Source organism: Lactuca sativa, chromosome 1 (genome assembly GCF_002870075.4).
Source record: "Lactuca sativa cultivar Salinas chromosome 1, Lsat_Salinas_v11, whole genome shotgun sequence".
Lineage (NCBI taxonomy): Eukaryota > Viridiplantae > Streptophyta > Magnoliopsida > Asterales > Asteraceae > Lactuca > Lactuca sativa.
In genome coordinates this window covers 5,755,658-5,771,689 of record NC_056623.2, presented here as the reverse complement: position 1 = coordinate 5,771,689, position 16,032 = coordinate 5,755,658, and the positions used below count along the sequence as shown (strand labels likewise).

The following is a 16,032-nucleotide window of genomic DNA, read 5'->3' as shown; positions in this document are numbered from 1 at the left end:
ATCGACTTTATGAATTTATTTTGAAAACCATTTTGTTATGTTAATTACTTTAATCATTTTATGAAAGTATGTTGAAAAACCTCATTTTTTAAAATGTGTTGCTTATTTATTAAACGAGTTATATGGATTGGGTTCCCGCGAACCAGTATATACTTAAACGGGTTTATAGGTTGGGTTGGGTTGAGGTTTCCAACCCACCAACCCGTCAACCCATATATTATATGGGTACTTATAATCTTACTCATTCTAGCAATGTAATATTTCTTCACCAATAATAACCATATTATAAGCAAATAATATACGATGTCCCTATTGGTAACGAATGGTAAGTACATTATTATTTAGGGGAAATTTTGTGGGAAAACCTTTTTCTTTTACTTTTTTACCTGAATAATAAATATAATTTTGTTTAATGGAGCGTTAGTAGATGAAACTTAAACTCAAGACATTCATTCAAACATACAGCCAGAGTTACTCTCTCTTCACCCCTTACAGATCCCAAGTCAAAGTTCCAAACATATATATATCCAAAAGTCAACTCATCAAATCACATACCCTTGAAAGCTTTCTTTTAAGTTTTATCCATTGAAAGCTCGGGCAGTCTTCCGGTCAAAGAATTGCACACGGGCAGCTGCCCTGTTTCGGAAAGCCATCTTGCAACTTATCTGTCAATTGTCACACACAAAAAAGTCCAAACATGTCAAACTCTTTCACTTTCAACATCAAAAAATACTAATTTTGACCTTCAAATTTCATACCGACACTTTAGATATTCAAAATCTGTGATATACTTACCAATCCAATTTTTCAACAAAACACATATATATATATATATATATATATATATATATATATATATATATATATATATATATATATATATATATATATATATATATATATATATATATATATATATAGATATGGAGCGTATGAAATAATAATAGGTTTGACCTAAAAAGTCAAACCAAAACCAAAACCAAAACCAAAACCACCATCTTTTAGTTGAAATGGATGAGTTATTTGGTTACCATTGTTTTTGTGTGGGATGTGAGGGCGCACAACAACAAGCATGGTGATGATTCCTCCTGGAACTTCACTTACAGGAGATCGGGACTCTGCAAGTGTTTTATCATTTTCCAGTATTTTTCCCGCATTAATCAGCTTCACATCATTTATTGTCTTCGGCCCATTCACTTCATCTGTTATTGTTAACAAATTATTTCACCATTAAATACTAGTATGACATAACACATTAAATACTGTCTAATAATAACATACCTGAAAATAGAAACATCCTAACCTAAACTTAACAAAATCCACACAAAAAAGTTCTACCAAGACTTATTTTAGGGAAATGTTACCCGTATTTTGTGTATTAGGTGATGAATTCTAAAAGGGGCAACTTATTTTGAATATTGATGAAAAAACAACAATGAAGCCGACTTAATTTAGTCGGTGTCAGTAGGTGGTGCTCATCAACTCACCCAGAAGATGAGAATATGATCACAACTTCTTAATCTTCTTTTTTCTTCTTCACGAACTAAAATCTCCAATTCATAAAAACAAAGACTCAACAAACATATATTTACAATATGAAAACAAAGACATCACTAAATTCAACACAAGTTCCCAGAAATGAACAAAAATAAAGAAAGTTTGGATATTGAAGTAACCTTGGGGCAATTGTGAAAGTATCATTTCTTTCAGAGATCCTACAGTGGTGCTAGGACTGTATTTGCTTGGGCCAATATCACTGCCATCAGCTAACCTGAATTTCACCTCAATAAGTTCTTGAGAACCCATAAGATTTCAACCCACTTCAAATTCTCATATAACCCACTTGAATTATTCCAAAAAAAAAAATCAACTTTTTATGGATCAAGTGAAAACCCAGATGAGATATAACAAAATCTAATGAAAAACAAAGCTTTTTTGTTGGTTTTTGATCAGAGAGGGCAAGTGATGAAATGAGTTGAAATTTGACAAAATGGAGATCTGATAGATGGATGAATATAAAGGGGTGAGGCTGAGAGAATAAGAAGGTTTCTTGACATAGAAAGAAAGGGAATGAACAAATAAAACAAAAACAACTCTTATGACAAGGGAACCTTTGTTCTTTTTCCATGAATATTTTAACATATTTACAATCCTTTTTTTTTCATTAACTTAATAAAAAAGATTCTATATTTTAGTGTGTACTATAATAGTAGTGTATAAATGAATGAACCAACATTGAGCATAAATGATGATTAATATACAACGAATATAATGATTAATGATGTGAGTTGTAACTTAAAATCAAGTAACGGGGTTAGAAATGTTCATCCTTTCCAAGTACAGGGTCTTCTTGTGACTTTTCAGAGTACAATATTGTCAAGATGCAAAATGTCAAGTAAAATTACAAAAAAGTAATTTGGTCGATGGTAAGATTAATTATAACACTTGTCTGTTTCTCACTCGAGACCTGTAACAGCAGGATCCAACTAAGATATTAATTGACTAGTAATTTCCAAACAAGTACTATTGTCCAAATAAATAATAATTGTGTACTCATTTATACATCAATATACCAATTATTGTTATTTACAAAAAGAATACTACTTTCATACTAGTATAATATAAAGGCAACATTTGACTAAACACAACATTTAATAACAAACTTTACTACTACTCAAATATTTATATTATTCTTTGTATATAAACAAATAGAAGAATCTTGTAAAAACAAAATTGGTGCAATTAGTGTTTTGTATGTTTACTGATGGGCATTATTATGATCATTGTGTAGTCAAAGACTTACTATGATACAAAATGGAATAAGATAAAATGATCAGAAAATATGAAAAATCAACATAAGCATGCCAAGTTATAGTTTCTATTTCATATCCAACATGTATAGTCAATATGATTATCAAAGCTATTACTTAAACTAATGATTTAAATTTTTTTCAAGATTTAATTTTTTTTTTTCAAGACTCAAGTCTGAATAAATTTAAATTTGTGTCTTTTTGGTCAATATTTAAAGCGTACCAATTTCACACAATAGAATCCAACCCTAAAATCGACAAATTTTCTAATAAATGAGTTGGAATTTGGCCCTTCTGAGGAGACCATGTGCTAGTTTCTGTAGGAGAGCTGAACTATGAGTTAGCTTAGCGGTCACACAGACTGTAATCTATCGTTTAAAAACTGCATCACGAATTGTACCTGTTATGGGCATAGGATTCAGTTCCCCTCCAAGTTACGGAGTGAACTGATTTGTGGAAAGATCTCAAACAACCATGAATTCTGAAAATGCTGACAAATTGATCGTCGTACGATTTGGAAGCGTTAAAACTCTACGGCAAAGGCAATTATTCTTTGTCGGAAGAACCATCACCAGAGCGACATCAAGTGATCAAAGTGATTGGTGAAGAACAGGTCGTCTCGCCGAGTGACATCAAGATGAATGGTTAGGGTTTGAATATCATTATTGAGGGCATCAGATAGCTGGAAGCAATAGATGAGAAGGAAAGGATCCGCCATGCGTTAGCTTGGACAGGAGCAGAAGAGTATAAGCTATGGGTTCCTCGGAGGTTAGATAATCGACGTCGCTAGGGTTTTGAAATACTCCCCGTCCCCAACGTATATTCCACGAAAATGTTACAGTATATAAATTCGTTCTAGAAATTGGACATTAAGGATGATGCTTTATTTTCTTAATGTTCTTTGATTTGAATCAACAATCTTGAAAACGATGTTACGATGGAAAAAGAGCCTATTGACATTTCACTGTGTTAGTATCACGACATCATGTTTCTAGAGAATCTCCCAACAGTCGAATAATTGAAATCTCATCATGCAATTCACAATAGGAATTCAAGTTGTACAAAGTGAATATTTATATAACACTAATTTGACCCCGAACCTGATAAAATGACAATTATCGACGGGTTTATGAGTGGTGAAGGTTGAAAGATTTTCGTTTAGAGGTGACATATTCATATAATGGGCAATCCATACTCCTAATCTATATCAGAGTGTTTCAAGTGGGATCTAAACCCTCAACCAGTATTTTACCAACAACTTTTTATAACAAGGTTCTAAATAATACTCCGTGTAATCAATGTCAAACATCAAGTTTTATGAGCCATACTATTCTCGCAATGACTAAATCCATCAATTTTGTAGAAAATTAATAATTATATGTATATTTTCTATTTTATATATATATATATATATATATATATATATATATATATATATATATATATATATATATATATATATAGGTTCAAATGTTTTCAGCAAATATTGTGTGCACATATGGACCAATCAAAATTTAGCACAAATTAAACTTTTAAATAAATCAATAAGGGTAAATTAGTAATATTGCATGTATATTAAATAAATTCCAAAATTAAAATCAATCAAATCCCTATAAAATTGCAATCAGTTTTATACCATACAAAAACCACTATAACACAAAAATAATTAATGTGTTCTTTCCCTACAGTAATCGTCGATAAACACCAAATCGGAACCACTAATGTATCTTTCTTCATCGGAGACAATCGCATCCAGCGAGTGTATTATGATCAAGGGTATTTTTGGTACCTGATATGAATCAAGAGACAATCGTGATCTTCCCCGACCTCCATCTTTTCACTCCAAAAAACCACTGCGATCAAGACTCGTCAACAAGTCTGAAACCCAAATCGGTTCCATTAAAGAAATCAAGCAAGTCGCCGTTCTTCTTCCCTTTGGCAACTGGTGCCACCGTCGGCCATTGCGCTTTGATACATCGGGCTTGTTTCCTTCTTTGCATCCATCACAGTGTTCTCCGATCGGCACCTGTATGGTATGGACGCCCCCGTTTCCCTCTTTTCATCCATCTTTGTTTCAGTTTTGATTTTTTTTTGGTTTTTTGATGGTGATTCAGTTCTTTCGGTACATCAATCATAATTTTAAATCTCAGTTTTTTTTTCTATGTCTTACTTATCGATTTTGTGTCTGGAATATGATGTTAATTGGTTTATAATTTTGCAACTTGAGTCGATTGATTGGTTGTGAAATTGATTTCTGATTTTGCACCTTGAATCTAATTGCTTTCTGAAATTGTACATGATGTTTACCTTCTTGTTGAATCTTATGTTGATTTTGACATGTTAATCTGCTATGTGTAATGTGAAAGTGTAACTTCCACCCACCAGGTGTTCGACATAATGTCAACATTGCATCATTCTTCCTTAAACATTCTAGATATTCTTATGTGATAATGATTTCTTTTGATTTATTCTAGATATTGTAAGTTATGTATACCTTAAATATTTTAAGCATTGTGGTTTACGTTTATTTATTCTTTGTATGTTGGTTGGTAAAATGTTCACTTAAAATTACTCTAGTTATTCTAATGTATGTTGTATAATAGTTATTCTAACTACTTTTTACTTATGTTGTATGTTTTGTGTTGAATATTCTATACATTCTAATCAAGCTTCAATTGCTACAGATGATGAACGATACACTATTATTCTACCGATTCGATTGTATGTTGTATTGCTTTAATTAAAATATCACTAATCAAGCTTCTAGTTGCAGCAAAAGATGGACCAATTGTTGATCGATTGATGAAATACTTTTCAGTTTAAGCTAATTAAGCTAATTCTGTGAGAATGACTTTCTTTCCTCATCATTGGGTGTTTATTCTTATCTTCAATTGTTTCATTCTTTAAGAATAGTTATTTCATTCTTTTAGAGTTTTATGTATCTACTGTATTCTTCTATTTGAATAATGTGTAAAGAGTATTATAATCTTGGAGAATCACATAAGAATGATTCTTCCAGAATGCCAATCTCATAATTCTGTAGCTCCTTGTATAAAATCATTCTCATACAATACAATTCTGACAGAATGTCAATCTCCTTTTTGCAGCTCCTTGTATAAAACCATTCTCATGCAATACAATTCTGACAGAATACCAATCTCACAAAATGTCAATCTCATATAATGCTAGCATATTTTGAAGTGGCTAAGAGGTCAAACATACACAAGACATCTAGAAATGAAACAAGAAAGTGAATGAGGATTCTTTCAAGAATGCCGATATTTTTTTTGCAAGAGATTTCAAGAATGAATGTAATTTATGTTCATAGTTGTATTCTTTAATAATGAATGTAATTACTTATTCTAAACTATTAAACTTCGTTTTATATAACATTTGTATTCATTAAAAATTATTGGTCTTTATAATATGTTTCTATAATATTATGTTCATAGTTGTATACCATTCTGACAGAATTACAGAATATCATTCTAACAAAATAACATTCTGATAGAATAAAATTGGTTTATGCTTACAAATTACATTTGAAATTGAATTAATTTGAAAAAAAATCAGATTTAAATCAAAATCATTAATTATCCCACAAATCTCGATTTTTCCTTTTTTAAATTTGTCTCAATTGACTAAAATGCCCTTATGCTGAAATTTATGTGATTATATGATACATGTTACCTTATTGTACTATCATAGACCCTCAGTTAATGACCTTTGATTATATTCCATCTGATGGTCTAGATTTATGCATTCTGACACACAATAGTTACTATAAACAAAATAACATATATATATATATATATATATATATATATATATATATATATATATATATATATATATATATATATATATATATATATATATGACGAACTTTTTAAAACCATGTCTTATACCAAGTAAGAATATCGTCTACAATTATTTAGAGGTGCAATTTAAGATCATGTATTTGTCCCAATATGAAATTATGATATCATGATATGATAATTTGGGGCTTAGACGAATAACATAATGCAATTCAAGTCTACTAATGATAGTGTGGGGTTCTTTGGTTATAGTCTCACTCGTAGGTAAGTTTGTTGCTAATTAATTGGTTCCTCAATCTGAGTCGGTCATTGAGTACATGATATATTTTATCAATAAGATTGTTCACATTAGAATGTCTATAAACATTAATAAATAATGAAAACATAAAGGAAACAATTCATTGATAAAAATGCAATAAAATAAAAATGCTATCTCATTGATAAAATGTGTCATATACCCAAGACGAACTCTAAGTCCGTTGAATCCAAAAGAGATTAGCAGCCGTAAGGTATTAATCGTCAAGCCCAACTTACCATAACACAAAAATATCTATTTGGCATTGAGTAACCACTCTAGTTAAAAACAAGACTCAAATTAATGTAACATCCTAATCAAGTGATTTCAAGAATGACATAGAGCCGTGTATTTATTTATTATAGTAACCTTCCCTTTGTATATGCAAATATAAAAATATCAAGAACTCAAATTAATGAAAAAACTTTTGTTTATTTACACAAAAAAAAATCTATAATCATAAACAATAGCCAAATAGTTACGAATATAAGAATATTCATGTTACGACAAACATACCATATTATTTTGCTCACATGTTAACCAATCAAATTTGTCAAAAACAATTATAAAACACAAAAAAGAAGTCGATAAACATACCATAAAAAGCGGTATTCACACAAGAAAGTAGACAAGGTAGGTTACAACAAGAAGCAAGATACACATCATTCTAATAATCAAACATAACATACAAAGTTTGATAAATATGAAGTTTTCAGATGAAAAACAATAAATAGTAAATAGTAAAGAAGGTATTCACATAATCTCTACTCACTAGCTTTCCATATGAAAACCATCAAACATACAAACCTATTCATTCCATCATAGGGATCGACCCTCCTGCTTGCAAGATTTGTTGCTCCAACTGCATTGCACAATAAATAAATATATGGAACAAGGGTAAAAACGTAAATAAATAACTTAGCAGACATACCCTGAACAAGGCTTCGAGTTTGTTCCTAACCAGAATGTATTCATGTTTTGCTTGCTGCAGACACTGCAGACACCTGTAACCACAAGCCATCAGAATAGGGGTATTTCTGTACTTTTGACCTTGAAAGTTAAATGTACAACTTCCAATTTATGAATATGCTCAACTTTTAAGAGAAATCCAGTATGTAAATAGGAGAAGAATCGATGTTAAAATTTTGCAATAACGAGACTTAAAAGGAGAAAAGTCCTATATTTTTTTTACAAATCTGCCCTTGTTCATTTTTTCCTTCTGTTTCCCCAATTTTTCCCAAATATATAAAAGATTAAAGAAGCACAGGGTGTTACTGACCCCTCAAGGTTTTTCTCCTCACAGAAGTTCCTGAAGTGAACACACATATTTGTGACTCGTTGTGCCCCTATGCTGTTACAACATATTCCACAAAACAATTTAATATTCTTTTCAATCTTCTAAACATTGTAACAAAAATTGGTGTATAAAACTATAAATTATATAAAAACTGTAACTTTTTATCAAAGATGCACAAAAACTGACCTGGAACTACTACCCTTGAACTGGTGGACATGAGAATCAACCTGCTTATAATCCACAACTTTCTGTTGACTTTTTGGTCAAAAGTCAGAAGAAAAAAAGATATTAAGACAAGGAACAGTTCACTATCATGATATCATCTAAAATACCTCAAGAAATAAGAATTTTGATCAGGGAAAAAGAAGCTTACAGAGCAGTTGCCAAATTGTTAAGAAGCTTCTCAGAGTCTTCAAAGAAAAGGGACACCACTTCAACCACAAAGTCAGGGTTGCTCTCATCTTGCAGCTTCTGAAGTTGTGTGAATTGATCATCAAGATATCCCTATAAAACACCCAAAAATAAATTGAAGAATCCATCCAATTAAAGCATTTTGTACTTCCAAAAAAATAAAAAAACTTTTAAAGGATATTATACTTCGACAAATCTACCAATTATGCTTTGCATTTGGATGAAATTGCTAACAACTATAATAGAAGAAAATGAAAGTTGAATCAATGGAAGTACATTGCTACTTCTTGCATTTAAACCCTGAGATAAAAGAAATTACAAACCTCTTTATAAAGAGACGTTGTGTACTCAATAAATTGTCTTTGCAATTGAGTGACGGAAGCCATGGTTTCTTGCTTTTTGAAGAACACCTTTCACACTACTTTTTCCTTCCAAATGAGAGAAGAAAAAGAAAAACAATTCATTTATTGTGTTCCTTCAAAATGAGTAGACGTACATACATACATACAATTATATATATATATATGTATATGTATATGTATATACGAGGCAAGAAGGTGCAAACGTAATGGTTGGGGAAAATATAGTATTGATTTATCAAAATGAGAGAAGAAAATGACAACTCATCTATTGGTTTTTTTTTTAGTACAATTCCCCAAATAAGATTCTGTTTTGTTGCCAAAAGTGACGTGAGAACCTATCTTTTCGACAGGATCACATTCTCCAATTTCCTTACATGTTAATTTCACCTTTGATTGATTTTATGGTGGATGGGACACAAAAACCACATTTAATGGGTTTCATCATTTTCAATTTTTTTAATCATTCCAAATACGGTTTTCTTTAGATTATCTTAGTGATGCCATTAGTTGAATCTGATCTGTGATAATCGAGGCCAAAAATATTTCTTAAAAGCTTCAAGAACTCATGGGATTCGTTTACATTGTTGTAAATATATTTTTTTTGATCCTATCATTAGAAGAAAAAAAAATCAAATCTTGTACTTTCCACCTACGAAGAATCAACATTAAAAATTATTAGATAAAAGTCAAGATATTTTTGGGTCCCACACATATCAAGATAACAATAAAGAAAATAATCGAAGGTACAATTAACTCATTACACGTTTTTCCCCTTTCGGTTTCCACTTACAATTTTCACAAGAAGATTCCACAATCAAACTTAATTTTAGAAAAATAAAAATTTATGGTTTGGTTTTGAGATTAAACACATAAGTATTCTCCAAAAAAAGCAAAATATTAAGGACTTGATTACAAATCTAACACCAAGATTTCTAAAGTTGAATCGAATTATGAAAACTTTGACAAATTTCAAGAACTTATATCACATTTGAAGACAACAGTAAATATGGAAAACTGCTTCATTTATGATTTTGTACTAAAATTTAAAGCGCCTTTATTAACTAAGAGGGATGATAGCAACTGTAACCCCTACCTGACTATAGACACTCCACTCGAACAAGATTTAAATCTGGATTTAGAGGTTACTGAAAGACTGAAGTAATATGATTTCACCAAAAGAGAAACATATACACATGAAGATGAAAAATAAAAACAAAAACATATTAAAATCTAGAAAAGTGGATCGAAGACGATTCTTCAGCTGATAAAATAAAATTATTGTACCCTACAGCATACTTCCAAGCTTACCCTAATCGATCTAAAAGTTCGCAATAAAAAACCCTAAATTTCACGTTGAGTGGATAAACCCAGAAGTTAATCACTGAGATTCATGTAACCCAGTAGGAAAAATCTCTTAGCTTTTTTATGAAGTTTGGTTAAAATGACAGATTACAGCAAACACACGGATAGAATAAAGGGGTGAAATAGTTACCGACTGTGATACTGGTTTGCTCCGGCGAATCTGCTGTGGAGATCGGCGGAGAGAGAGTGGTCAACTTGGTGTAGTACCAACTACAAACACTACAGTAAAGCAAGGGGAAGATCGGAAACAAAAGAGAAGACAAAAGAGAGCATATGATTTTATTTTGCTTCACCCAAGATATTCGATTAGATTATCGCACGTTCTGAGACAAACTGGATCTTGTACGGTGGGGATTCATTGAATTTGGCAGGTTGGTGACCCCATCATTCATCCAAAAGCAAATCAATTCATGATAAAATATTATTTTAAGTTCAATTTTAAAAATTATATATTTTTTTACATCTTGTAAAAGATTAAATCAAAGAGGAAGTGAGCATGTGAGCAAACTAACAAACTTTAAATGTTTTCTCTTTTTCCATTAATGTATCGCCTATTTGAAATATTGAATAGTCTTTGTTTACTTAATAGTCATTAAATTTTATCTTTTGTGTATATCTTATCATGTTTTTACTTTTCCGATTAGGATAATTAATGACAACATTGATTTTGCATATAATTTTTTTAGAGAGGAAATTACACGAATGGTCCTATAGTTTGGCATAATTTGTTCGTTTCATCATTAATTTATTTTTTTAACTCGGAAAGTCTCTACTGTTTGTTTTTGTTACGTGCTTGATTTTATAATTTATTTAAATAAACACATCCTCCACAGTTTTACCTCACATTACCTTACCTTACAAACACCACCTTATTTAAATAAATTAAAAAATCAAGGGCAAAATAGTCTTTTTAGGTAATACATGGACCAAGCGCACAACAAAAACAAATTGTAAGGGCAAGTTAAAAAAATAAATTAGGAACCAAATGTACAAATTATCCTAAACTATAGGGGTCATTCGTGTAATTTACTCTTTTTTATCCTACCCGGCAACAATGTCATATTTTGGGATTTCATGTCATCATCTTTAAATATGCTCTTCAATGAGCTTCAAAAAATAGAAGTGACAATATCAAAGACAAATCGAAATCAATATGGGTTATCAAAGACAAATTGAAATCCATATGGGTTTCACAGTTTGAATATTTTGATTTAAATTTTGTGATTTATATCTTTAGAGTTGGCAATTTAATGTGTTGATTTCGTGTTTGTAATTTCTTCGGTTCACGACTTGGATAAAGTTAAGCATCCAAATCTGAGGCTCCGACGAACCATAGTATCAAACATAATAAAAAAAAATGAAACACAAACCGAAGACCTAGATGGGATTGCAAAAGTATAACACCACCAAACTCCAGTGAACAATTAATATGCAACAAACCATTTGTTGCTCTGATTAACGGAAAATGATATTTGTATAGGAGTATATCAAGGTATGCAACAAGCATAAGTTATGTTTAAATATTTATGTCAAGAAAGAGACAATATTACGAGTTATTCACTAAAGTGATATAACTTTCACACAGGATGCAACTCATACGCCACATGATGTATGATATCAATATAAACAAGAAAATAAACGAATAAACCATATGATAGAAAATATTATTATTATTCATGAGAAATAGAATGTCAAACTCAAACACTATATTGGAAATATGTTGAATAAGCTCACACTAAATGCTTTTTTGTGAGCACTTATTTCGTCTCCACTTATGAAATGTCAAGTAGACACAGAATGCATTGTGATGTGAATTTGCTTGGAGAAATAGAAGCAACATGTATGATGTACCATGATTGCAAATTTTGAGAAAGTATCACACAAGTGTTTTACCATATGGTTATTCAAAATTCAATACATGAAATTTAAATTAATTTGAAGGAATCATACCGAGATTTATTTCCATAGAAAATTATGAGGCTTATATATTTTATATAATGGAACTTGTTTTTATTTTCATACTCAGATTTATAGCAACTTTAGCAACTTTATCGATGTTCAATTGATTTTTTATTCGTCCCTATAGAATTAGGGGAAATGACATAAATGCGCTATAAAGTTTCAAGGATTGGTTCATTTAGTCTATAAAGTCGTTTTTGTCGGGTCTATTAGGTCCTTTTGCAAGATTGGAATGGATTAGCCAGTGACATTTTTGCCACCTCATTTATTTATGCCACGTACGTTTGTTGACCGTGTCGCGTACGTATTCGATTAGACTAAATCGACGAACATTGTTAATAGTCTCTTCTGTTCGACCAAAAACCCTTACTCCATTTCCTCTCTTCAACCCTCAAATTGTTGGATTAAGTATCTAATATCTTAACTAAACTGGTAAATCTTGAAGAATAAAAGTAAAGTCTTTTTTGGGGTGTTCTCATAACCAGAAAATAACTTAGATTGATAATCAGAGAGATAAATGATTTATTAATATATGATATGATTAATATATTAACTGGAAATAGTAATAATTAATTAAGAATTAATCGGAATTAATTTGTAATTAATTATGGTTTAATTCGAATTAATTAAGAGTACAAGGGTCGGACTGTAATTGTTCAAAAGTTGAGCAAGAAGAGAATCCATAACCTTCCTAGGGTGGAGGGTTCTAGGAGCCCTCTTTAGGGTTTTTGGAAGCCTCCTATTCAGACAAGGAAACCAAATATGCACTTAATTAAAATATTATTATTATGAAGTCGAATATAGGATTTCAGAGATTATCCGACAGCTATATAAAGGGGCATAGCCCCTTGGAAATACGATACTAACACCTCATACCTAGAGAATTTGGGTTTCACCTATCCCGTCTCTCCTATATTCGATTATAGGGTTTGCTAGGGTTTTGGGTGTGACGCATGAAAGGCTACCATACAATTGGAGCTAGTTTTTCAAGGAGACTACAAAGAGATTTGTCTAGCTTAATTCGATTTAAGCAAAGGTATGTTTTCTAGTCTATGATTTTCGATTATCATAGCTTTAGTTTTGTTTCATAAAGTATGTTGCTATAACAAAAAAAAAAAAGACATAGAATGTTTTAGGTTGCATGTACCCATAAGTGTTATCTGAAATTTCGCATGTACAATGATTTTGTAACATAAAAACCCCAATAGTGGTATCAGAGCCTAAGACTTTCAATTATAAGTGCATAAAGATGAAACTGGAAAACGAAAAAAAAAACATGAAAATCGATAATCTGTTAAGAACACAACGTGGTCAGTCCTCTGCCACGTAGTGGTGATCTCCTAGAAATTAAAATTCGATATTTACTTGCCTTTTTTCAAATTTGTAGGATAATTATTATTTTCTATGTAACGTCCAAAAATTACAAAGAGATTTTTCATTTTGGTAACAGATTAACCGATTAAAATCTTTAACTTAAGATCAATAAGTGGCATTTACATGTTTGAAGCCATAGTGTTATCGGAGATGAATTACAAGAAAATGGAAATCATAATATTTGATGCGTGTGTACAGTCCTACCGAGCTCTTCTCATGAACAACCTGCAAAACATTTTATCCTCAACTATAAACATAAAGCTTAGTAAGTTCCCCAATATACTACATATTCCATCATATATACAATGCGTCTACACAAAGTCCTCATCTCCAAATCCAACCTACCTACTCGCTTAATCACAACATACATCATACATAATGGGCCTAACCCAAACATACATAACGGGCCCAACCCAAAGAGTATAATGGGACCAACCCTGACTCGTATAACGGGCCAAGCCCAACGTACATAACAAGTCAATGGAAGGGGCCAAATCCTGGTCTTTCATATAATTACCAGGAGCCAGATCGTGGTCTTTCATATAATACATAAAGTTAGATATAGTCAAGGATCAGATTAGTCGCACATGTGGTCCACTCGAAAGAAATAAATCAAAAAAGAACCACGCAATAAAGCATTGGACCAAGAGTTCTTATGCTATCTAACTTAGACTACATACGACCCCTAGTATATCCACTCCACGACCATCCAAAACTATCATTACCCTAACTATTCATAAATATACACATTTTATGATCCAACCATAATTTTTCATACATGTGTTGTGATCTAACCACAGTCTTTCATATAGGTGTTGTGATCTAACCATAGTCTTCCATACATGTGTTGTGATTCAACCACGGTCTTCCAGACAGGTGTTGTGATCCAACCATAGTATTTCATAATGGTGTTGTGATCCAACCGTAATCTTTCATACAAGATCCATAAAGACAGTCTAGCATAACATGACACCAATTGTCCTATACTACACATACATATCAAGGAATTATCCAAATCAACTAGCATGCTCGTACTCTAACAGTACTTCTATATTATCATGAAAAGGATATACAATGTCATATGTGGCATAGTGAGACAACCCACCTAAATTGCAGAACCAGAGAAGCACAATAACACTCTCACTCCTTGCACCTATCAATCTCGCGAACCAACTAACACAAAATAAAGATAAATCCTTAATCCTTAACCCAAAACTGCAAAGTTTAACCCGAGGTCAAACTGGTCAAAAGCCAACGGTCACCACGACGTGGAGAACTATTGGTCACGTCGTTGTCATGTCAAGACAAAACTGTCGATATGCATGATACCACCACATCGTAGTACATTGTTATTTATGTTCATAAAAAACCCTCATTCCATTGACCACCAAAAATAAACAAAAGAAACTTACTTTTCAATTTTTGTCCATTTTGGGTTAAAGACAAAAGTAGGTTAAGGTGGTCCCATCATGTGCATCTGCGGGGTTGAATGTTCCTTTTGTCCTTTTTGTTAACTGAACCTTTTTGTCCCTCTTTTTTTTAGTTATCAAATTTACCACTTTCACATGTGGTCCTGTAACACCTCAAATTTCAAACCAAAATTTTCATTTTTAAATTACCCAAAATATTGTTTATAAACCAAACCATCAGGAAAATCACAAGTATCAAATACAATTCATCATCACAAATATCAGAGTGCCACAAAATGCCAGTAACAAAATCTCCCAGCGACTATGTACAATTAAACATTCGTCTTCCCGCGATCCTCAGAAGTACCTAAAACACATATAATCAACAACTGTAAGCATGAAGCTTAGTGAGTTCCCCAAGATATCTCATATAACACAACACATAAACAGTTATGGGTTATCAACAACCCTAGAGACTACACAAAGTCTCAGTGGGCAAACAGCACGCCCTGTGGGTTATCAGCAACCTGGAAACTACCCAAAGTCTCAGTTACACACACACACACACACACACACATATATATATATATATAGCATAATCACAATAAAAATAATCAAACCCCAACTAGTCATCACAGATACAACTATTCTACCACACAGGTAACAATAAGTGAGGAGACTCACTTATACAGATAAATCTCACACCCGAACTGTCGGAACTAGACTCCGCCTAATAAAAAACAAGTAACCCTAGTCAATTAAGGTCATAACCCGACTCACGGTCCAAATCTCACAACTATGCCCCTGAAGGGAAAAAAAGACCATTTTGCCTTCCATGGTCCAAAACCCTTAATCTTTTGACCAAAATTCAAAAGTTAGCAAAAGTCAACAAGTCCACATTTTCATTCATACGTGGGACATACGCTTTCCTACGC

At 31.8% G+C, this 16,032-nt stretch overlaps 2 protein-coding genes across 2 annotated transcripts; both read right to left on the bottom strand.

The window, feature by feature from the left end:
* Positions 1 to 424: 424 nt before the first annotated feature.
* On the bottom strand, positions 425 to 3,169 carry LOC111909294 (membrane-anchored ubiquitin-fold protein 3). The gene is made up of 3 exons (XM_023905092.2): positions 1,677 to 3,169; positions 1,032 to 1,202; positions 425 to 665 (listed from the first exon to the last, which is right to left on the bottom strand). Exons 1-3 carry the CDS (start codon positions 1,804 to 1,806, stop codon positions 610 to 612), a joined length of 357 nt encoding a protein of 118 aa, XP_023760860.1. The 5' UTR covers positions 1,807 to 3,169; the 3' UTR covers positions 425 to 609.
* Positions 3,170 to 7,561: 4,392 nt separating this feature from the next.
* Positions 7,562 to 10,736, bottom strand: LOC111909295 (histidine-containing phosphotransfer protein 1). The gene is made up of 7 exons (XM_023905093.2): positions 10,486 to 10,736; positions 8,955 to 9,059; positions 8,594 to 8,724; positions 8,407 to 8,475; positions 8,203 to 8,274; positions 7,855 to 7,927; positions 7,562 to 7,785 (listed from the first exon to the last, which is right to left on the bottom strand). The coding sequence occupies exons 2-7, from the start codon at positions 9,015 to 9,017 to the stop codon at positions 7,735 to 7,737; spliced, it is 459 nt and encodes a 152-aa protein (XP_023760861.1). The 5' UTR covers positions 9,018 to 9,059; positions 10,486 to 10,736; the 3' UTR covers positions 7,562 to 7,734.
* Between the last annotated feature and the right edge of the window lie 5,296 nt (positions 10,737 to 16,032).

Coding starts and splice junctions, on each gene's coding strand:
- LOC111909294 (XM_023905092.2), bottom strand. CDS start 1,806: ATGGGTTCTCAAGAACTTATTGAGGTGAAATTCAGGTTAGCTGATGGC. Junction 1,203..1,676: donor ACTTTCACAATTGCCCCAAG/GTTACTTCAATA, acceptor TAACAATAACAG/ATGAAGTGAATGGGCCGAAG. Junction 666..1,031: donor CATCCCACACAAAAACAATG/GTAACCAAATAA, acceptor GACAATTGACAG/ATAAGTTGCAAGATGGCTTT.
- LOC111909295 (XM_023905093.2), bottom strand. CDS start 9,017: ATGGCTTCCGTCACTCAATTGCAAAGACAATTTATTGAGTACACAACG. Junction 8,725..8,954: donor CAACGTCTCTTTATAAAGAG/GTTTGTAATTTC, acceptor GGTGTTTTATAG/GGATATCTTGATGATCAATT. Junction 8,476..8,593: donor AACAATTTGGCAACTGCTCT/GTAAGCTTCTTT, acceptor TTGACCAAAAAG/TCAACAGAAAGTTGTGGATT.